Below are 22,361 nucleotides of genomic sequence, written 5' to 3'. Positions count from 1 at the left end.
TTCCCTCCAAAATTGAAACTAAGCACCACCAAAGAAGTATTTGAATCATCTTCCTTCTTTGTCCTCTTCGCCGCACTAATTTTTTTTTCTTCTTTTTCCCCCTCTTCCATTAGGACTTGTCTTCAAGTTAAAACTCTGAGTTTACGTGAAAATATCACATATCTTAGACAATCCAAGCAATCTCAAGTTCACATTAAAGCAGTTAGCCGATCACATTTTTTTGCCTCCTTTTGATTATCATTTCTCTCAAGCCAACTTGTCTGTAACTAGCATGTACAAGTACAACACATATATGATAAATGCTGCCATTAACAAGTTCATTACNTTATTCATATTATTCTTGTTGTTAACGTCTACTTTCGAATGAAGGTCCATGGCCCCCTCGCCGCCCCCATCCTGAAAATAAGAATACAGAAACAATGAGGAGACTGTAAAATTTTCATGATAACCGACACGTTGTTATTAGCAAATCTACCTCCAAATACTGGCCAAGGTCCGAAGGGTCATGTAGATCGTCAATGCAGTCCAAATTCCCAAAAATCCATGGCTTGAGGAGAGAAAAATCAAGCATGGGATGCTAATGGAAGCAACGGCAACCTGAGAATATTAGGGTAGATATATAAGGTTTCATGACAACAGGTCATGTATTTTCAATTTTAAGAGGGGTAAATAAACTGCTTGCCATAGAATATGCTGCAAAGGTGTAATCTGATGCTCCAAAGTTGACACCATCGAAAACAAATGCCAGAGAATTGATCGGTTGAGTTGCAGCTACAAACTGAAGAGCAATAGTTTAGAATTGAATCTTACTGCAATCTGTAATTGTCATTTTATTATATTTTTATTATGATAATATGGAAATGTACCGGTAATCCTCTATGTACTATCTTTAACACATTGACATCCTTTGTGAATATTCTTGATCCAAACTGCATTCCAAGTCCAAGCGCAAGAGCGAGCACCACCCCAAGAACTATGCTCAACTGCAAAATAACACAAGACATTTAATACGGTTTATTACAACAAACCACCAATCACTTTCAGCGTTTTGCAGTAAACCCTAAATAAAGAACACTCCAATAAGTTTCTGCGCTTTGCAGATATCCCATGACGACGTCAGTCCACATTTTAACTTTACAAAGAAAAGGATAGATGTAGTAGTTCTAAGTTGAAGGAGGCGACACCTGAAGGACGCGGGCAGCAGAAGCCAGAATTTTACGCTGATCTCCTCTAGCAAATGCACTAGCAAGTATAGCCTGAAATAAACATAACGAAACTTGAGATGTAACGAAACGAATAGGTAATGTACTCACGTACTAAAAAATAGGAAGCACAACTTCAAAATGTCGCGCAAGAAATATTCCACATTATCGATTATACTTTCAGGAAAATACACAAACCGTTAGTTCATCAGAGTTTGGTAATGTTCTCTTATAAGTGTTTATTGGCTGCTTCCATATTCCTGAAAATAAAATTTTATATTAATGGGAAAGAAAATAGAAATTACCTGTCCAGCGACCGCGAGCCCATCAGCAAGAATATATATATATATATATATATATATATATATATATATATATAAATAAGAAGAAGGAATAAACAAACATGACATGTTAACTGAAAAAGGTTAGTTGAAGATAGACCCCCTGTAGTATCGCTGTTTTTAACTTACGACCCTGTAGTTTCATTATTGCAGATAGACCTCCTGGATTATTTGTTTGGACTCTTTTAGCCTTGGTGTACATTTTTGGCAGATACGCCCAAGGGTGAAATTAGCGAGTGTGAGGGTGATGGAGCAAGAAAAATGTTAACCCAGGGAGTCTATATGCAACTATCGAACTACAGGGAATCTTGTCAAGTTAACCCTACCAAAATGGCAAAATATCAAAGGGCATTGCACAAATTCGAAATCCTACCACATCTAAGAAACCGGCGTAGGTTAAGAGCTTTGATGCTAGGTGGGACGACATCAATCTGTTTCACTAATCGAAAGAAGAGTATCGATGTTATAAGGTACCTGCAAAATTACAAATCAGGCGACGCGCACGAACCAAATAAACAAAACTTTTCAAGGCAACATGAACTTCTTTTGATACCAAATATGGTAGTGAACAAAAAAAGTTAGAACTTACTGAGAAACCACATGCGCAATGGCAGCACCGGTGACACCCATACGAAGAGAAAATATCAGAATTGGATCCAAAATGATGTTGGTTACATCTCCAATAACTACATTGTTAGAGGAATCCATTAGGATTCGGATTCGAATTGAGGCGGAGAACATGATAATTACATTTGACAGGTACAATCGGATAAAACAAATGTTTAGAACTCGTATTTATTGCAAAATGGAGCAGAATTCACCATGCGGCGAAAATCAATTAATCACGCCTTGATAAACTAAATTATTTGATGAATATGATTCAATCTACATGCCTGTTGCAAATAAAGGAGTTTTTGTGTCTTTAAAGCCTCGGAAAACTCCTTGCATAGCTAATGATAAGAGAACAGCAGGAGCACCAAGTGATCTCAATGTCAAATATCGATATGCTGGGGCTAGCATTGGGGAATCCTATCACACCAAAGGATAAACTATTAATTATATCATGAACTCTATTATACCTCTATCTGTTTAGATAAAAAGGTATAACAAGTTAGCATAAATATCAATATATGAAATGTGCATACATTATATCAACACAACGATGAAATAATGTCATGGTAAAAGTCAGAAAAATGTACTCACAGATTTTACACCCATGATGTTTAACAAAGGTTTTGCCCCAAATGTAAGTAGAATAGTCTGAACAAATCCAAGCAGTGCACCGACGATCAATGCTGAAGATACCGATGGTATATACTTACGCTTACTCCCAGATCGAAACGGATTTGTAAATTTGTTAGCTACACAAGAAATGCTATACCCTGCTTTTCTGGAGTCTGAAACTGATTACAGATCGAAGAAAGTATTAGCGATGTCATAGTCAATAAATCTTTATGAATTCAGGGAGAAAAAAAAAAGAGAAATGAACTTGATGTTTCAAGTTATGGCGTACGCATACCATTACAAGAAGTTGGTTCTTCGTTATCGTTATTTACGGTAGTCGCCTTTTCTACATCTGCGTTTTTTCGCTCTTCAGTGATCTGACTGCAAGTAGCATCTTCTTCTGCTACAAAAGATGTCGTAACGCTAACTAGAGGGTAGATTGCAACCTTGGCAACTTGATTAAATAGAGCAATAGAGACTCCTACTGCTGCCAGCTCCACCGAACCTAGAAGTTTCAGACGATAGTTTGTGTGTAACTTTTTTCAGTATGGCATGTTTGGAACATCAACATATAAACATATGGACGAAAAAAAAAGAAGAAGAAGGGAAATTAAAGCAACGGAATAATAAGGTTGGGGCCTATGTATAGAAAATTCTAATCCAAGTAGTATCTCGTAATCGATACATACATGTAAATGATGGTTTGTGCTCCACAGGTGAAAGAAAATCAATCAAGCGAAAAAGTTTTGAGGCTTTTATATTGTAACATGAAAAGGAAATAAGGAAAGTTCTAACCAGAAGTAGATAGGTGTTTAGTAACAGGTACATACATACATTTTGATAACGGACGGTCTCATCCTAAGTACAGAAAAGCACCTATTAGCAGAGCAAAAAAAAAAAAAAAAAAAAAAAAAAAAAAAAAAAAAAAAAAAAAAAAAAAAAAAAAAAATACAGTCTGTGCTTCTAGTGATCTAAAGATTACCATAATAAATATAACATTAAGTAAGAGCTGCTCTTACAAAGGCCTGAAATGACCATATGCTGAAGAGGAAGCAAACACGCCAATGTATCAACTGGAAAAGAGAGGAAAAGAAATGTAAAAACAAAACAAACCTATTTGGCCAATGAAAGCAGTGTCTACCAGAGACGCAAGAGGATCAGCTGCCAAAGCAAGCGCCGCCGGAATCGCTATCGTTGCGATCTCTGATCCTAGTTCATCCAACTTGTACACGCTCCTGTTACGTTTAATTTAATTTTGCACTCAGAATGTCAGCTATAACATTCCCCCGAAAAAGTCTGATACCGCGGTAACGCTACGTATTTACGGTACCTTATGTCCATGAAAAATATGTGAAGGCCCGTCTTTCTCTTCCTCAGCTGGGGTTCCGTCGACGCAGATCGAGCATCCTCCTCTGTGGTTTTCACCGCGTCATTTTCCTCAGGAGCAACTTTCGCAACTGCATTCTCCTTCGCGGGTGTATCGGACTTCATGTCCATAAGCTGTGAGCCTCAAGTTGATACCAAAGTTGGAGCACTGAGCTTATGTAAATCGTCACGAAACAGATAGAGTCGCCACTCCTGTAGAACTCAAACATACGTCATCGTAGGTGTAATTGTATGTACATTGAACCCATACGATACATACGTATATACTTATGAAAAGGCTAGCTACATTACTTTGTTACCAATTTAAGTTTAGGTACATCGAGACATCAGTAAAATCGCATGAATTTAGAATCATAAGTTGATATTTTTTTGGCCATGATCGATCCACGTAGATATCAACCTATTTAATCAATTAGAAAGGAAATAAAGTGAGGAAATTTCAGGGAGGGGAGAAAAAGATGAAGAATGTACCCCCAATTTAATTAGTGTGTCAAGGTGTAGCATCCACAATTTCTTTGCACCGAGGACCGGAGTGGAGCAAAAAAGAGAAGGTCCTCCTCTTTATAGGAGGGAGGTGGGGGTGGGGGGGCCCACGCAAATGTCCTATTGTATTTGTCTTATTATCAGGGCAGGGGGTTTTGCACGCGCTCGGACTCATTGTTGCGGTAACGTAAGGGACACGTGCCTCCCACAGGAAGACCGACTGCCCACGCTTTGTTCTCTTCCGTCTCCCTCTCTTTTGAGGACTTCTAATTAATATGTTTCCTTGATTGGTGAATTATTAAAATATCTTTTTAGCTTTTCTACCTAACTGTAGGTGACTAGAATTATAGCTAGGTTTTTTTTTTTTTACCTTTAAAACTACCACATTTTCTATGGTTTCCAGAAATAGGTACTTGTGGTTTTTGGCCATGCACGGTATATAGATAAATATCTTCTTCAAGGAACTTGTGATGAAGGGTGAAAGAGTGAATAATTGGAAGTTTTATTAGTTAATTATGCATGATGAGTTGGTAAACGATTTTCTAATTAACCTAAGTTCGTGTAATTTAATTATATATACCTTTTCTCAATCATCAAAGTGAACCGACCAATCAATTTCTCTTCGCCATGTTCGAGTGCAATTAATTAAGTTACTGAGAACAAAAGAGTTTACTGCAGGGTTACACGTGATTGATACTAGGGGTGGTAAATGATCGAATCGAATCGAATACTAAAGTGTTCGTATTTGTATTTGTTTAAAATTATCGAATTCGAATGCAGACTCTAATATTCATGTATGGAGTTTTTCGAATTCGAACTCGAATACTTGGTATTTGATAAATATTCATGAATATTCACGAATACTTTTCGAATATCAAAGTATATTTATTCCGCTAAAGAATTTGATTTTCAAATGATATTTAAATTCATAAATAAAAAATATTCCTTTATAATAAGTAATGTATGTATATTTAAATCAAAATTTTCATTAGAAAATAAATTTAAGATTAGTTTAAGTCTTAAAATCAGTACATAAAACTTTAGTATAAATGGTAAATAGGTTAAAAATATGACATCATATGTGAAATAATACAAATAATAAGTGATCAAATTTTAAACGAATATTTGATAGACAAACGAATCGAATATACATCTGGTTAAATTCTATTTGTTAGTAAACTCGAATACTAAAAAATATTTGTTTAGTGGTAAATGAACTACCGAATCGAATATGACCGAATAGTTACTCGAATAATTATCGAACTATTTGTTAATTATTTGGTTCACTTCCACCCCTAATTGATACACACATAAAGGCTAAATATCCATATTGGTATTTTAATTCAACCCTATTTGCCAACAAAGTATTTTAATTAGGAAATTCGGCGATAAGACATTTTAATTGAATAAAATTACCATTTAGATCTTTTTTCTTGTCGGCGGCCACTTTTCCGGCGAGAACTCATCACGTGCGTTGCACGTGGGGGCTTAATCTGTGTTTAAGATGCTGATGTGGCTCTGTTTTCTGACGTGGCAGGGAGAATAAAAGAGGGATCGAATTGGGGAAAATTGGGAATTAGGGTTTATGACATCGGGTCATTGGAAGAGAAGAAACTATGTCATCGGCATCAAGTTCAAGCTCTCATTCAAGCTCTCGTTCTAAAGCAAGCAGGGTGAGTGAAAATTGGGATCGCATGTAAGTAATAATCATGGTTTGAATTCTTTGGCAGGTATTAGAAGGTGGAACGAGGAAGCAAGCAGGGTGAGTGGAAAATTGGGATCGGCATCAAACCTTCGCATTCCTGTCAACCCATACCAAGTCGTCGTCCTTCGCAAATCACCTAATGCATGCACCGAGGAACACCATCAGTTGAAATCTCTGCAATCTATCGCCTTCAACTGCCTCAACGATGATGGCTCACTCTCTATTTCTCCCTCTCTCTCGCGCTCAAATTCTGAAAACGAAAGGGGAAATATGTCCTATTTTGGGTGGGAATTGGTTTTTAGAGGGTTATTCTCCCTGCCACGTCAGAAAACAGAGCCACATCAGCATCTTAAACATAGATTAAGCCCCCACGTGCAACGCACGTGATGAGTTCTCGCCGGAAAAGTGGCCGCCGACGAGAAAAAGGACCTAAATGGTAATTTTATTCAATTAAAATGTCTTATCGCCGAATTTCCTAAATAAAATACCTTGTTGGCAAATGAGGTTGAATTAAAATACCAATATGAGTATTTAGCCCACACATAAATGGATAAACATCTCAATTCTGTAGACATAAAAGTCCAGATAATTAGTACGGAATACTTTTACCAGATTAGACATCATAGTTTTTACAAATTAATGAGGTGGATATATAACTCATAATTAGGCGAGTAAGGTTGGCTAATTAAGGAGAGAAACCAAAAGTACATGTCGCTATAACATAGTGTTAAAAGTGTCCACTACACAAGAATTTTAGAGCTTAATTAAATGTTGTTTAATTTCCCCAAACTAGGATCCTTTCTACACTGATGGAAGAGTTCAAATGTTGAAAGAAACACATAGTTATATGCACGCACTATCAAAATAGTTACGTAGCCGTAGTTCTTTCTTTGTAAAGCGCTTGCTTTTTGACTGATGTAGGACGCTTAACTGACAATTTCATGGGGGATGCAGACAATCACGAGCTAAATGCAGATTTATACGTATTATTGACCTCCGCAAAGAAATGATCATATCTTCCAACCCAGAAGGCGGATTCTAACGTATTATATATGTAAATCGCCTATCTCGACGAGATGGAGCCAACTAGATTGTCAGATTTTTAAAATCTCTTTAGTAATACCCGGTTTTGGCTAAAATCCGAAAATAATTAGCTTTTAGTTTATTTTTAGTAATAAAGTTGGAGTCTATTTAGATTAGGAAATAAATTCAATTTTATAGTCAAATTAGATTAGGAAATAAATTCAATTTTGATTAATGATTTGTTTCCTCTATTATAGATAGTCTTTTTAGGATAGAATTTGATACTTTCTATTTCCTTGTAATTCTAGCCTTAATTACTAGTAGTCTTATTTATTTTTCTATTTAAGAAGAGTCATGTAACCCCAAAGGAGAATAATAACTTTTGATCAATAAAATTTCTCTTTTTAATATTTTTTTCATAGATTCGAAGTTCTTCGTGGATTCGAAGATTATTCTTTGTGGATTCAAAGAACGTCCTTAGTGGATTCCGAGGCTATCACTTCCGCGCTACGTCATTGACCAAACTACTCCGTTTTTGGAAAAAAAAAGAAATAGTGGGAGTTATTTGTTTGTTACTAAAAAGCGCCCGCCAAAGTGTGCGTGTTTTTTTAATCCCTGTCCGAAATCGAACCCAAGACCGTAAGTGCCTCCCACAAGGTTAAACTCATCTTTGGTTTACTAAGGAAGCTTGTTTAGGACCAAATCTTACCTACGAAAGTATAGTCTAATTTCATTATTATCTTTTGGAAAATCTTTTATTCATTGTATTGATACCATTAACATGGTCCTCTTTATAATGGTTCGTGAGTGACAAAATGTCCCCTAAAAAGTAGATATCTTTACGTCAAGAGTTATCTTTGGCAAAAAGGAAGATGTATCCGGGAAGGATTTTTTGTCTGAGATGATTATCCCACCAAATGATGCAAATAAAGATACACTTTCACTAAGATTAGGTATTTAATATTTTTTACATCCTAGCTGGAAAATTTTCTAGGAAACATATGTAGAGAAAAATAATGTGAATACCCAAAAAAGGGGAAACATAACAGCAAGTTCACAAGTCAAGCCGCTATGTCTAGTCGAGATACTTTTTTTTCTTCCAAATCTTTTCATAGGCTGAAATTTGAATTCATTAATTTCAATATTAATATGTGATTCTTAAGCTATTCATTAATGTGTGATATTGAAATTAATGTGTGATTCTTAATCTATTTTTTCAATATTAATGTGTGATTCTTATTGTATTATTCTTCTCTACAATCTTGTTGGCCACGAATTTATAAAATAGATTGAGAAATACCACTCTATAGTTCATATTTCAGCGTATGATAAGGGCCTTCAATCTCTCGGAGAGTGAAATTTTGGTGCCACTACCTTCGGAATTTTAATGCAATGATAGAGACTTCAAGCTAGGCACTATAAATTATAGAGATATTGGAGCTCTCATTTACTTTCTTCTAAGGGGCTGTTTGGTTCGTTTCCTAGATATAGGGAAATGCATTTCTATGTACAAAAACACAAGTTTTGAGTTTTTCAAATTTTTTTAAAAAATAGATTGTTTCGCTTTGGTTCACACAAAAAAAATGGTGGGAAGCCGATGTATTTATTTTTCTTGTGTTTGGTTCGCATGGAAAAAAAGGGAAACCTTTTGTTTATATGGCAAAAAGCTGACGTGGCTGCAGTTTTCGTCGATTTCACGAGATTGAGAAAGGAATTGGGGGAGAGAAAAAAATCTGATGTGACGGCGGATTTCACCGAGTTTCTCTTCTTCAACCCTAGCGAACCAAAAATGAGAAAAAAAACCGACGGAAAGCTTATATCCTACGTGGGCACGAAAAATCTGATGTGGAAGCGGTGTAAAACTTTTCCACCGAGTTAAAAAACGAACCAAACAGCCCCTTAAAAAAAAGTACTAAAAACGTTTCATTCGAAAGTAATAACGCATTATTATCGATCTCATGACGCATCTAAAATTTGTTGCAATCTTTTGCTCTCACCTCATCGTATTTTCCCCCACTTTAAACAACCAATAACTAATCACCGTCATTTTAATCCCAGTTAATTAATGTATTACCAATCCCTCATTTCTTTTGCAATTAATGTCCTCCTAAGATCATCTAAACTTCTTACTAAATCCTATTAAATCCATTAGCCATTGAATTTTCACTAATTAATAAAATTCTAGTTCACACAAGTCTCGTAGCATTAATTATTACATTGCTCCCAAAATCACACACACTACACGTACAAATGAAAATAGAAGGACAAAATAGCTACACTTACCTTAGTTGCAACCTTCCCAAGTTGAGCTCTCCAATCTCAAAAGATTTGAGCTCCTTGAATGCACTTGCGAGTTTCTCTCTCTCTCTCTCTCTCTCTCTCTCTCTTCTTCCTATTGCAATGTACACGCATGCCACACGTATTTATAATAAGGGAGATACACAAGAGAGAGTTCTGCTCACGAGAGGCGGTCATGGGCCAAAAATTGGAAGTGCTAAAAAAACCCACGTTCGCTTTATTCTGCATGCTTGGGCTGCGTAGGATCCCAACGAGCAAACAAACGGGCCCACTCGCCTTCTTTGTGGCTGCAAGCCCATCTAAATTCCCGAGCGGGGTAATCTATAACTCATTCTGGGTGCCGAATAACTCGGCTCGCCTTAATTTGTCGCTGACTTGTCAGTGCGCAATTAGCACATAAACCTCGGCCCTCGCTACGCAGACCCTCCTCGGTTAGCACCCGCAAATCGGGATTAGACACGTCATCGAGGAGCACCATCCCGGCTAAGACACCGATTGAGGAATAACTAATCCGATCACTTGCATCACCACTTACTAATAGAGATAGCGAGGACGTCTTATCCTGGTTCTCAAATTTTGTGGCTCACCAGTGCGCTTTGAAAGAAAGGAGCATATATGTATTGCCTCTTAGTACGGATATGATAATTTTTGGATATATATATTAGCGGGGGAATTTTTTTTTTTTTTTTTTTTTTTTTTTCGAGTAGTGGTGGAGGGAGATGGTGGGCACATGCACTTTTTTCAGAGCTCACTCGATCCACTTGGTGACAAGATTAATTGGGGGTGATGCATGACCTTATTCGTGTGCTAGCTATAGTTTCATGAGTAGCCATGGGTTCGGTCACCCCAATTTGGATAGCGTGACGAGGAATTATTAACCTTTACGGGAGTAGTTTAAGGCGCGCGGGAGCGTGTGGCCTGCGCTTTGAGTGAGTGATCGGACACGGTTTTATTAGTTAATTTAGCGCGCGCACTTTCTACGTACCGGAGAGGGGAAAGTAGTTTGAGGCGCGGTTTTATTAGTTAATTTGGCGCGCGCACTTCTTCTACTAGTAGTATTGCGTTAAAACCTAGTAGTAGTTTATTAGCTGTGTGATGGATGAGGGGAAATGATTGAGCACACACGTGCTGATAGAATTTTCTTCTACTGTTGTTAGTGTAGAAAGAGAGCGGGAGTACGTGTTCTTAGAGGGTGGTATTTATTGAGCCGACGGGTCTTAAGAACACAAAAGTTGACCCTTTCTTTGGTATTATACACCGGGGCAGCGTCGGAGTGAGTGGTATTCTGTAAAACCCCGAAAATTTGAATATTATGTGATAAATAAAAAATGAATATGTTATATATGATAAATAACATATTTTGATGTTTGATTATGCTAGGAATTGACATGAGATCAATTCAATGTATATGTGTGAATGTATGAGTGCAAATGCACAGATCATTTTTTATTATGTGATAAATAAAAAATGAGGTGGTATGCACATATCACCTCATTCTGAGGTCATATGTGAAAGTTATAACCAAAACACTGAATACAATTTTTCAGAAACTTTTAGTAGTCGACTACTACTCAGAGTAGTCGACTATCGGGAATTTTCCTGGGCTGACAGGTTACAGATTTCAGGTCGAATTCGTTTTTCTTCGAGCCCAATTGATAACCTAACTATATAAGTGTGTTTTAAACCCAATTTCTGAGATATTTCATGAAAGAACACAGTCATCATCTCCCCTCAAACCCTAGAGCTTGTTCTTGGTTTTCCTCAAGGAGATTCGAGGCGAATCGTTGAGCGGAGGGCGAGATCGCATGCGTTTGGCAGAGGAGGGATCTTGCACGCGTGTCCATAGGCTCGACACGATGTTTCGGGCAAGATCACTTGCATCCAAACCTGCACCCTTAGTTAATGAATGATTTAAAGTGTTTAAATCGATGTTTTGCATGCTTATTTATAACCTGGTGTCTTAAAAATGAGGTTTTTGATGATAGATCTTAATAAAATGCTAGATCTAATGTTTTATCTTGCTGTTTATAATAGAAATGTGAAAACTTGTGATATAAAGGGCTTACATGTTAATCAAGTATGATAAAACCCTAGGTTTAGAATTTTATTGTTCTATAAATATGAACAACCGAATTTATATAAGTTTCGAGTTTAATGTGCAAGCATGTTTCATGTTGACCAAATAAAAAATTAGGTTTTATATTAATTTCTTGATAAATGAGAAGATTAAACCTAAATTTTTGATTAAGGGTTTAAATTATCATGGAGATGATTCTTTCGATTTGTAATTAGTAGTTTTACAATGTATTAAAGTATGATTTACACGCTACGATTGCTAAGAATTGTATGTACACGGAGCTGTGCATGTTTCTGTTTAGTAGTCGACAACTAAGAGTAATAGTCGACTACTAATGTCCAGTTTAGTTTTTACAGAATCTGTCTGATTACAGAGTAGTCGACTAGTGTACAGTATAGTCGATTACTAATATTAATTCATGTTTTACAGAGTCTGAGTAGACTCAGTGTAGTCGACTACTAAGCTTAGTAGTCGACTACTAAGGCTGATCATCTTGACATTGTGTTGTTTTGATTTGAAATACGAGCTCGAGGCTCGAGTTACATGATAGTACATATGTGATCATAATTATACATGAATAGTGTCGTAGTACACGTGTTGATACCCTAGAGTGGGATTTTGTTAAGTATTGTTTCGAGTATACTTTTCCCTTGAGATTTGTATCCGCACTAATGTGCGCTTAGGTTTGTGAACCTATATTATGGTATCCGCACTAGAGTGTGCGCAGAGGTTGTTAAACCTATATTATGGTATTCGCACTAGAGTGTACGTAGAGGTTGGTGAACCTATATTATGGTATCCACACTAGAGTGTGCGCAGAGGTCGGTGTACCTATATTATGGTATCCGCACTAGAGTACGCAGAGGTCAATGTACCTATATTATTGTTTCCGCATGAGTGTGCGCAGAGGTTGATATACCTATTTGTTTCCGCATGGTTGTGCGCAGATGTTGATATACCTATTTGTTTCCGTATGGTTATGCGCAGAGGTTGAGATACCTATTTGTTTCCACATTATCATGCGCAGAAGTTGATATACCTATTTGTTGTTTTTTGCACGGGGTGCGATTAGTTAAGAATTTTAGGAAAGTGATGACTTTTAAAACTTGATAGCCGAGTATTTGGCGGATGCCAAATGAGACATGACTCATTGTTGAGATAATTGATAACCGAAATATTATGTTATGCGAGTACATGAGATACATATGCTGACGTTGGTTATGATGCTTTACTTTCCAGTATTTCTTGCTTTCAGTTCTAGTTTGGGATTAATATTTGGTTATCTACTATTTGAAACATATGGTATATACATGAGGGTTTCATTGTTTGGATTACTTCGCTCGACGTACTACGTCTCGTGTTGTAGATTTCTAAGTATTAATTCTATTAGATACAGAAAAAAAATTAGGTAGTTTATGCTTAATAGATAGAGCCTCCATTACATGTAGTAGCTCTTCCCCTCGGGGGCGGATGGAAGTGATCTTGTTTTAACGCTCTGACGTTTTTGTTGTTTTTTTTTCCTTTCAGGCGGTTCAGAACGTCGGAGAGTCATATGATGACGGAGTGCTTGCATAGTAGCCGTCATATGAGCTAGTAGATGAGACTCCACAGTAGACATGCCTTATATTCAGTTATTAGAGTTTTCTTTATTTTTCTCATTTGTAAAGACAGTGAGCCTTGATACATTATTAGTTGATCTATGTCATGATACATTCATATATTTTATGATGACAGATGTATTCCAGACTTGTTCATTGAGGCATGATTTATTTATGATACATTCTTTCTTTTATCATGTCAATTGCAGTTATTTTCTTTCTTTCGTCTGTTTGTACTTACACTTTATTTTTAATTCCACTAGAGGATATTGATGTGATTGGTGAAACTTGTTGTTGTACAGTGTGAGTGTATGGTAGGTTTGACATCTCTGGGTTCACCTTGGACTGCAGTCATGTGTGAAACCAGGGGCGTCACATATTCCTCTGCTCGGTAGTTGGTTGAGCCGGTGAAACTACATAGAAGTTCCACAACTAACGGAGCCCGACGATTGTCAAAATGCAGGCGCATGATCTATTGCCATTATTTAAAGAGCTAGACTTTTTTTTAATCATGTAATTTGCACCGTTAAAAAAGAGCAAGTTTTACGTGACTATCCTGAACTTTGTCGGGTATTGCACATAACTCTCCTGAAGTTTGTTTATTTAACGACTCTCGCTAAACTTTAGGGTGTTTCGCAATATCTTTTTGAATTTTAAAATTATCTCATTTGACATCTTCTCATATAATTTGTCAATAACTAAAGTGCCCTTCAGAGGAAAAGAATTTCAAGCTTTGTTAGTAACGTTTACTAATAAAATACACCCTTCTCTAGGTTTTGGATTTTTTTAACCTTTCTTTTTGTTGCCCTGTGATAGAGAAAGCTTGCGCGAAAACGGTGAGAAAAACCATGGGTATCGTGGTGTTTTTGTTAAAAATAAAACACCATGCTTTTGAAAACCATAATGTTTTTTGAGCTAAATCATCTTCAAATTAAAAACATAACACTTATTTCAAAACCTCTTTTAGGTGTTTTAAGTTCGGTGTTTTGGTTTTGAGTTTGAGAATGTGTTAATATAATATCTAACATAATATATTAAATATAATTAATATAGAGTTGTTATCAACATGCTTATTACATTATACTATATTATATTATACTAAATTATAGTTAATCTAATATATTAGTAATATTTATTAAATAATATAAAAATATAATAAATAAAATATCTTATATAATAATATATTAAATAATAGTATTTAATATTTTAATAATGTATTATATAATAATAAATAACAATAAAATATAAATAAACTAATAAAAATAATAAAAAGTTATTGATAATAAATAATAATATAATAATATACTACACAATAGTATAATCGCTATAATATTATTACCTTTTTAATAAATAAATTATAATAAATTAATAATTATAAAATATGTAATAATTATAATATAATAATAATTATAATATAATATAACTAGTACAATGTAATATTATAATACATTATATAATATTATATTACATAATATTTAATACTTATAATATTATAATAATCCAAACTAAATATTATAACATTTTATTTATAATATATTTTATTATAATTAATATATAATATATTAATAATATGTTTAATACTAATGTTGTAATAGGGTCAAACTAGTGTTAACCAAGAATACTTAACATTATGTTTTGAAAACATTTTAAGGGAAAAACACAACACCATGATGTTTTTTTTACAAAACACAATAAAAAAACAACATGGTATCCAAACGAAGCACAATGGTGATTGGTTTAATTTTAAGGACTATAATTGCAACATAGCCCAACAAACACCAAAATCCAGAAAATTATCTCAGAACTTGGGACAAAGTTTCCCTTATGTTCTCTCTTTCCTGATCTCTATCAAAAAATCCAACAACAGATTTTGAAATTTCAATGCCTCCCCAACAACAAACATGGGGTATACTAAGCTCAAAGCAAAAATTAGTGCACGATGGACTTAATCATGCAACACTTCACCATAAGCCAATAAACTTCCACCAGAAACCCCCAATGCCAAGCCAAATGATAATATTGACGACGGAGATGAGGAATCCATAACCCCACCATTTCGCCAATGGAACGTAATTAGCACCGTAAAAGACGGGGGCAGACCCGATACCATAGTGGGTTAGGCCGCCCATGAGGTTGGAGAGGAAGGAGAGGACCATCGCCCCGAAGAGGGGAGGAGTGCCCAATGCGCTGGCAACTGATAAGAAAGCTGTGAACATGGCTCCAATATGTGCAGCTCCACTGGCAAAGAAATAATGGGAGTAAAAGTAGAGAAGCACCAGGATGCCGAATGATAGTTGCCATGAAAGACCCAGGCCACCAACGAACTGAAAGGAAAAGGCATAGTTTCTAATAAATCAGACCGGAAGAGAAATCACAACTATAAATGTGCATCCTGACAAAATAATCTGTTTCCGAAAATTAAACCATCATTTCACCAGGTGATAGGTGCAAAAAATGTGTATTCAACATGAAATTTGAAAACATGATCAAGTCTACTCAATGGGTGTAACAGTTGAAGATTTCAGACTAGAGGCACTGCCAGGTATCATAAGCAGTAAACTCTAGGATATCGCAATGTTCAGTTGCAAGTCAGAAACTATTTCTAGTTGAAATTCCCTTCAGAGGTTGCTAAGCTTTTGACAACCCAAAAACTACGGTGGCTTCAGGTAGAGTTATTTTGTGAAAGTTCATAAAATTCTAACTTCGAAAAAGATTTTTCGCACATGCTTGTTACACAAAATTTCCTTTTGGCTGTATTTCGTTGAGGGAAATGAGAGGATCTAATTAATGGGAAGAACAAGGTCAATGTATTTCTTACTCGTGTTTCGTACTAATCTTTAACAAAAACCTAATCCGGGTAATATGAAGCTTAATTATTGCTAAATATATGCGTCCCGAAAAATATGAAGTCTACTTATTGCAAGTCCTTTGATTGGTGTTACTCTAGGAGGTCTGTTACTCTCCACCAGATATTTTAGCTTATTCCCTTTCATACTAGTAATCATATCTATCGTCATCCGAGTAATTGCATAACCCAAAAATTCCTCCATCCTCTTTCTCACATAGCACCAACCCTTTGCTACTTTTCTTGATCTCAATCAATGATATTGTCCTATCCCGGACTCAATCAATCTGATGGCTGATGGCTACTCTCTTTCCTAGCTTAACTACTTTTTCTCTTTAAAGACTTATTGATCAATCCAGCCCATGCTCTCCAACTGAACCTGGGAACAAAAGCTCTGCACCGTCTCAGAGCACAATGCAGAAAGGTTTAAATTCCATGGAAATTTTCTTGTTAGAGAGACCTTCCAGATGTGCAAGAGAAATCACCATTTCACCAGTGAGAACTTTTTATTTTTTAAATTTGCTCACAACAAAGAGCAGAGAGAAGTGAATGAACAAGGTAAACAAAGGAAAGAACTTGAAATCTCACAGGTGACATCAAACTAGAAATAATTAACTTACTTCAAGTAATGCAAATTATAGTTGACATTGAGAAACAAAAGTACATAATAATTGATACAGGTGATATAACAGCTAAAAAATATAAGAAATTGATATGGACAATATAACAACTAGTGTAGACAGCTTATATGACTAAGGTAAGAAAGTAACATATAAGTTAGATTTAGAGAAGAGATAAACCGTACATGTAAACAAAGTTAAACCAACAGAAACTGAATAGTATGCAAAAAATTTCTGAAGAGTAACGAGTTAAAAGAAAAGAAAATTTTGTTTTAGAAATGTGAGACGGAAACTAAGTAAAAAAATTAAAAGTTCAGAAGCAGCAATATAGACGTTATCAGCAATTAAGAGAAATGTAAAAGGGATGGTAGCTCCAAATGACGTAGAACAATAAGGCACTAGAGACAAACTAAAATTAATACTATATTTTAAAAATAATTGGGAAACTAAAATTAATACTATATTTTAAAAATAATTGGGAAACCATTTTGCTAGTTAAGAGGCCATTCTACCATTTGAGAATCAAGTAAGAAGCCACGGTGCTAGCTAACAACCTTACAGGCAATAACAAGCAACAAGAATTAAGATCCTAATATGCTAAACTTGGTGCTTTCTTCAATCATACAAGAAAAAAGTATTACATGCAAGAAGAAACTTCAAGAATATTAAAATATGGAAAAAGAACTCGTACCTTAACTACAGTCTGGCTAAACCAAGAGATCAATCCATATTTGTTAAGGTATCCAGCCATTGCTATAAGAGCAGCAAACCAGGTAAGGGTGTCCCAAGCCACTGATTCAGCTAAACACTCCTTCCATGTCACAACCCCTGTTATAAGAAGAACGGATAATCCAAGAATTGCAGCTGTCACTGCATCAATACCCAGTTTTCCTCCAAATATCCAAAGGCCAACCTGTGTCAAACAAGAGTTATCATGGTTGTGTAAGCAAAATATTAATAATTACACCTGCTTTTTCAAATAGAGTTATGCTTTTCACTGCCTATACCCATTTGCACCTGTATATAGAGATATAAGAGATTCAATAGCTAGCTTTCTTGCTTAAGGATGGACAGTATCATCCTTAACTAGTAAGCAGCAGTAGTATACAAATATGTATGAAATATAGTAAATCACAGCTGGGAACAAAGTCTTCTAAGCAAAGCTAGTTTTTTCCCTTCAAATATATAATTAGATGGAGCCTATGCTCCAGCAAAAACAAACCATGTATATTGAAAGTACAAAATACAAACACCATTTGGCCCATAGAACAAAGAAAATTTTGTAAGAAGACTGCTATAATGAATGGTGAGAAAGAAAAGGAAGGAGCTTAAGCTTAATGAATTTCTTATTAACTGAATGTGGGCAGTCAAAAATGCAAACCTTCACATATGATCAACTCAGTGCTACATCAGCTCAACAGGGGTGAAACGATCATTCAACATGACCAGTAGATTCCTCGGAGCCCACATGAGTTAGTTCTAATTCCCCCCAAATATGTGACATACAAGAGGGCCATATCACTCTCAAAACATGTGGCCTCAAACATAGTCCCCAAAATATCAGAAGAAGCAACTCCGTAGGGAGGTAATGCCGATGAGTGGTGCACGGTAACCTCGCACTGAACAAGAAGATAGCCTGCTCTAAGGCTAAGTTAGTTGCGCGCAACAAGCTAACTCCCCATCCTGCGCAAGGTTATCACCGACACAATGTTAAGGATGAAGAGAACAAAACCAACAATTTCATAGGGGATTGTAGAGCCAAATCCCATCATTGATATGAGGGGCTATCTGAACGCCAAACTTCCAGCACATTTCAGCAGCACTGCTAATACTATTTACATGATTCTGACTGCACCCAATCACTGCCACTATCATATTATAACAGTTGGCCACTCACACTGATGCACTTCCTACCATCATGCAAGGAGTACCCTGACAGTTCGTGTTGTTATTCCAACATGCAGCTATCAAGAATTTCGGTCTTTAGCCAGTTAACTGGGGGATGACTCCGCCTCCCCAAAAGAAAAGGCAGTCCAGCAAGAGAAAGTCCGCTAAGGATGATGAACTTATGTTTTCTTCTATCAATATGATGAGTCGTGAAAACAAGTCCACAAGGGGAAACACCACCAACCTTAAGGCGTAGGCATAGACAAGGTAGACGATCCCAATTGTCGGTCGACCCTCCCTATTGCAGCTCTGATGCTAACCTTCACACTGGAGAACTCAGACCAAATATCACTAAGACTGCCATCTACTTTATCTACGACAAAATGCATTCTCCTCCAGACATCTTCTCATCAGATGATGAGAGGGGGGAGGAGTAAGGGAGTCGGCATATGCCTCCCGCACGAAGAGTTCCAGTCGTTCAAGAACGCTAAAACCTACATGGCTAGTAACGGTGATGATGCGACCAGTGATGATGCGACCGGTAATGATAGCAAGGCTGGAGAGTAGTAATCAGACCGGCATAATCGATATAGATGAGTTGCTCTAACAGTTGGAATGCCGGAAGCAAACCATCCAAAATTGGCAGGATACTCTGAGCATTATATAGGAGATGCTCTAATAGCTCTTGAACAAGCAAAACGTTGAAATTAAGGGTAGAATTGTAAACACCCCTGAAACCTAAGAACTAGGGGTAGAATCATGGACATGCATCAAAATGCGAGAACTAGTGGTTGGAACCATCTGAGGGGTAGAATCACCAACACCCGAACAAAGGCTAGAACCATCCACTAAGCAACAATCGATGGTGTTCTTCTACCGATAGTTGAGACTTGAGACTGATAATCATGAGCACTCAAATTGATCAGTCAAATGGATTCTGAATCGGCTGCTCCAGAACTAGCTATACTCGCTTTGCTTGAAACCCATGATGACACTTGTAGAGCTCGTGAAGCTAGTCCAAAGCTAAAGCTTCGAGACAGACTCTATTACCTTCGCTATTACTAGCTGATGATGTTACCTGAATTTATAGCTTATGCCAAACAATGTAAAGCGTGTTAATCCACAGATTTCATACACCAAACTCCAGAGCTAGTTTATCCAACTGTCTCCTCATGGTTGTGCGAGACCAAAGGAATGGACATCATTGGTCCAATCAGTTCACCAACAACTAGTGTCCAAGGAGTGTTACATGGACACGGATACAGAAACTGTCAGCCATGGATACAGGAGCCCAGATGACGTATCTGAGTAATCCAGTTTCAACCTCTATTTAAGGCATAATAACTCCGATCTAGCTCAATCTCCCCCTCCCACCTCACAAATGGTATCAGAGCGTAAGTTGTGGCCCAATAAAGAATGAGTTCAAGGTGAACCTCGAAGGTGAAAGAATGACCGAGATCAGGTTATTCTACTAGTTCCCAAATGGTGAAAGATTCTAGGATGGTTAGCATTCCATGTTGTTTTTTAGTGTAGCCAAGTCAGATGGACTAAGATCTAGTTAGCCTACATGGGGACTAAGGAGGTGAATAATCACTTTGTTGCATGGTAAGTGGATTACACCAAAGGTTAGATTAACTCACAATGATAGATGGTGCTTGAGAATGTCCGTATGAGTGATAATTGACTGGTTCAGTTCACATGTAGTGGAAGATCCTGCAAGTGTTGATGTTGGTTGCGATATGATAGCATCAGTGGAAGGCTTATGGTTCACATGGATGATTGAGCAATCTCACAAATGAAGAGGGAGATTGTCAGGAATTTCATGTGTAACTATAGTCGCACTTTGAAAAGTTAGGAAAGTAAGGTTAAATAGAAGGTTAGATTATACCTAATAATTTAAGATTTTAGTTTAATTGGATAATCAATATCTATACAATGTCCACAAATTCCCAATTGGACTCAATATATCCCCTGCCATAACCTTCTAATCATCAATTAAACAATACAAAATTGTATAGCTGGTAACTTGAGCATTTTGTCATGGATAGTAGACTTCTCATATTATCATGTTAACTAGCGTAAGAAGTTGAGTCAATATTAGAAAAAAAATCAATGTTTTAAAAATCCTCCACCTAGGTCACCTAGGCGTACGCCTAAACCTACGCGGTAGCTTGGCCGCCTATCTAGCCGCCTAGGTGGTACCTAGGTTGCCCACCTATATTTTGGGAGCGCCTAGGAGAGCGTGGTATGTCTACATGGATTGCACTCTTTAGGCATTGATCATGATTTCTTCCATTGCAGCCTCCACATCCTCCAACTTTCTTCAACTCCAACTATGAACACCTCATCTACCTCTCTCGACCTTGGACAAAACATCCTCTACCACAACTCAAGAAATTTACCTAAGTGTCAATCCAGCACCTAAGCTTTCTATAACATTGGCATTTACTACCAGTGATTATAATTAAAAACTAAAAAATAGGAAAACGCCTAGGCTTCCGGCTAGATGCCTAGGCTCTAAGCGTCGGGTCTAACGCCTAGGCCGCCTAGCGCTTTCTGTAACCTTAGAAAAAATTAAGTTGTTTCATGTTTATATACAATTCAAATGCAATTTTTTTAATCTTCTGACAAAAGTCCTATAATGGATGCTTGATATATTGAACGCTTAAACTAGTAAGTTGAATTAACTCACCATGATAGATAGTGCTTGAGATCGTTTGTATGAGTGATAATTGACTGGTTCAGTTAATAGGTAGCGGGATATCCTACGGGTGTTGATGCTAGTAGAGATATGACAACGTCAATGGTAGGCTCATGGTTCATATGGATGATTGAGCAATTCTCACATATGAAGAGGGAGATTGTCGGGAATTTCATGCGTAACTATAATCTCACTTTGGGGAAGTTAAGAAAGTAAGAATAGAAAGTTGGTTATACCTAATAGTTTAAGCTTTTGGTTTTTATGGGATTATCAATCTCTGTTCAATGTTCATAAATTCCCAATTGGGCTCAATCTCTTCCCCAACATAACCTTCTAATCCTCAACTAAACAGTACAAAATTGTATAGTTAGTATAAGCACTTCATCATAGATGGTAGATTTCTCATGTTATCATATTAACTAGTGTAAGAAATTGAGTCTATGTTCTTGTGGAAACAAGTTAAAGTTTCTAAGACTAGATCAAGAGATGCGCTTCATCCTAAAACGATAAAATAAGGCAGTTGTTTATGTACAATTCAAATGCAATTTTTTCTAATAGTCCAACAAAAGTCTTATAATGGATGCTTGAAATACTGGACACTTAAACTAATAAGTTGACGCAGAGATATAAAGATAGCAAGTACTACAAAAATACCCACGTTTCAATGAAATGATGATATATAAATGAAAGCACTTCATAGTGACAGAGGAGCAAGAATCAATTACCGTCAACAGCAGTGTCCCAGACATAATGATCTCATTCTTGGTCATCGGCCCCATCTTCTGCAACTTTTCCTTCGCCAGCTTTGGCGCATCAGGGCTGCTCTTCACAGTCGGCGGGTAAATCACATACAACAACGCTGGCACCACAATCAGTGAAACAATTCCGGGCACGATAGCCGCCACCGCCCAATCCGTCCACCCGATTGTCTGCTTAATCGTATTTAGCGTCAAATTCGCACTCAGAGGGTT

The 22,361-nt window shown here is 36.7% G+C and overlaps 2 protein-coding genes across 2 annotated transcripts in view; both read right to left on the bottom strand.

The window, feature by feature from the left end:
* Positions 323 to 4,698, bottom strand: LOC109822329 (protein DETOXIFICATION 42-like). The gene is made up of 13 exons (XM_020388512.1): positions 4,625 to 4,698; positions 4,098 to 4,345; positions 3,881 to 4,002; positions 3,063 to 3,272; positions 2,747 to 2,946; positions 2,437 to 2,572; positions 2,133 to 2,229; positions 1,917 to 2,017; positions 1,185 to 1,276; positions 867 to 983; positions 683 to 778; positions 476 to 597; positions 323 to 396 (listed from the first exon to the last, which is right to left on the bottom strand). Exons 2-13 carry the CDS (start codon positions 4,262 to 4,264, stop codon positions 354 to 356), a joined length of 1,503 nt encoding a protein of 500 aa, XP_020244101.1. The 5' UTR covers positions 4,265 to 4,345; positions 4,625 to 4,698; the 3' UTR covers positions 323 to 353.
* Positions 15,046 to 22,361, bottom strand: part of LOC109851520 (dicarboxylate transporter 1, chloroplastic) — a 7,798-nt gene continuing 482 nt past the window's right edge. Inside the window, exons 1-3 of the mRNA XM_020421702.1 lie at positions 22,116 to 22,361; positions 17,494 to 17,715; positions 15,046 to 15,661 (exon numbers count right to left, since the gene is read on the bottom strand). The exon at positions 22,116 to 22,361 is cut by the window's right edge and continues 482 nt beyond it. Of these exons, the coding sequence (XP_020277291.1) occupies positions 15,299 to 15,661; positions 17,494 to 17,715; positions 22,116 to 22,361 (831 nt within the window). The 3' untranslated portion in view covers positions 15,046 to 15,298. The remainder of the gene's footprint in view (positions 15,662 to 17,493; positions 17,716 to 22,115) is intronic.

Source organism: Asparagus officinalis, chromosome 8 (genome assembly GCF_001876935.1).
Source record: "Asparagus officinalis chromosome 8, Aspof.V1, whole genome shotgun sequence".
Lineage (NCBI taxonomy): Eukaryota > Viridiplantae > Streptophyta > Magnoliopsida > Asparagales > Asparagaceae > Asparagus > Asparagus officinalis.
This window is presented reverse-complemented; position numbering and strand designations above follow the sequence as displayed.

Excerpts from the sequence above, each read along its gene's own strand:
- LOC109822329 (XM_020388512.1), bottom strand. The coding sequence starts at position 4,264 with ATGGACATGAAGTCCGATACACCCGCGAAGGAGAATGCAGTTGCGAAA. Across the intron at positions 2,573-2,746 it reads ACATCATGGGTGTAAAATCT|GATTCCCCAATGCTAGCCCC; the intron begins GTGAGTACATTT and ends TTGGTGTGATAG. Across the intron at positions 2,018-2,132 it reads ATTGCGCATGTGGTTTCTCA|GTACCTTATAACATCGATAC; the intron begins GTAAGTTCTAAC and ends GTAATTTTGCAG.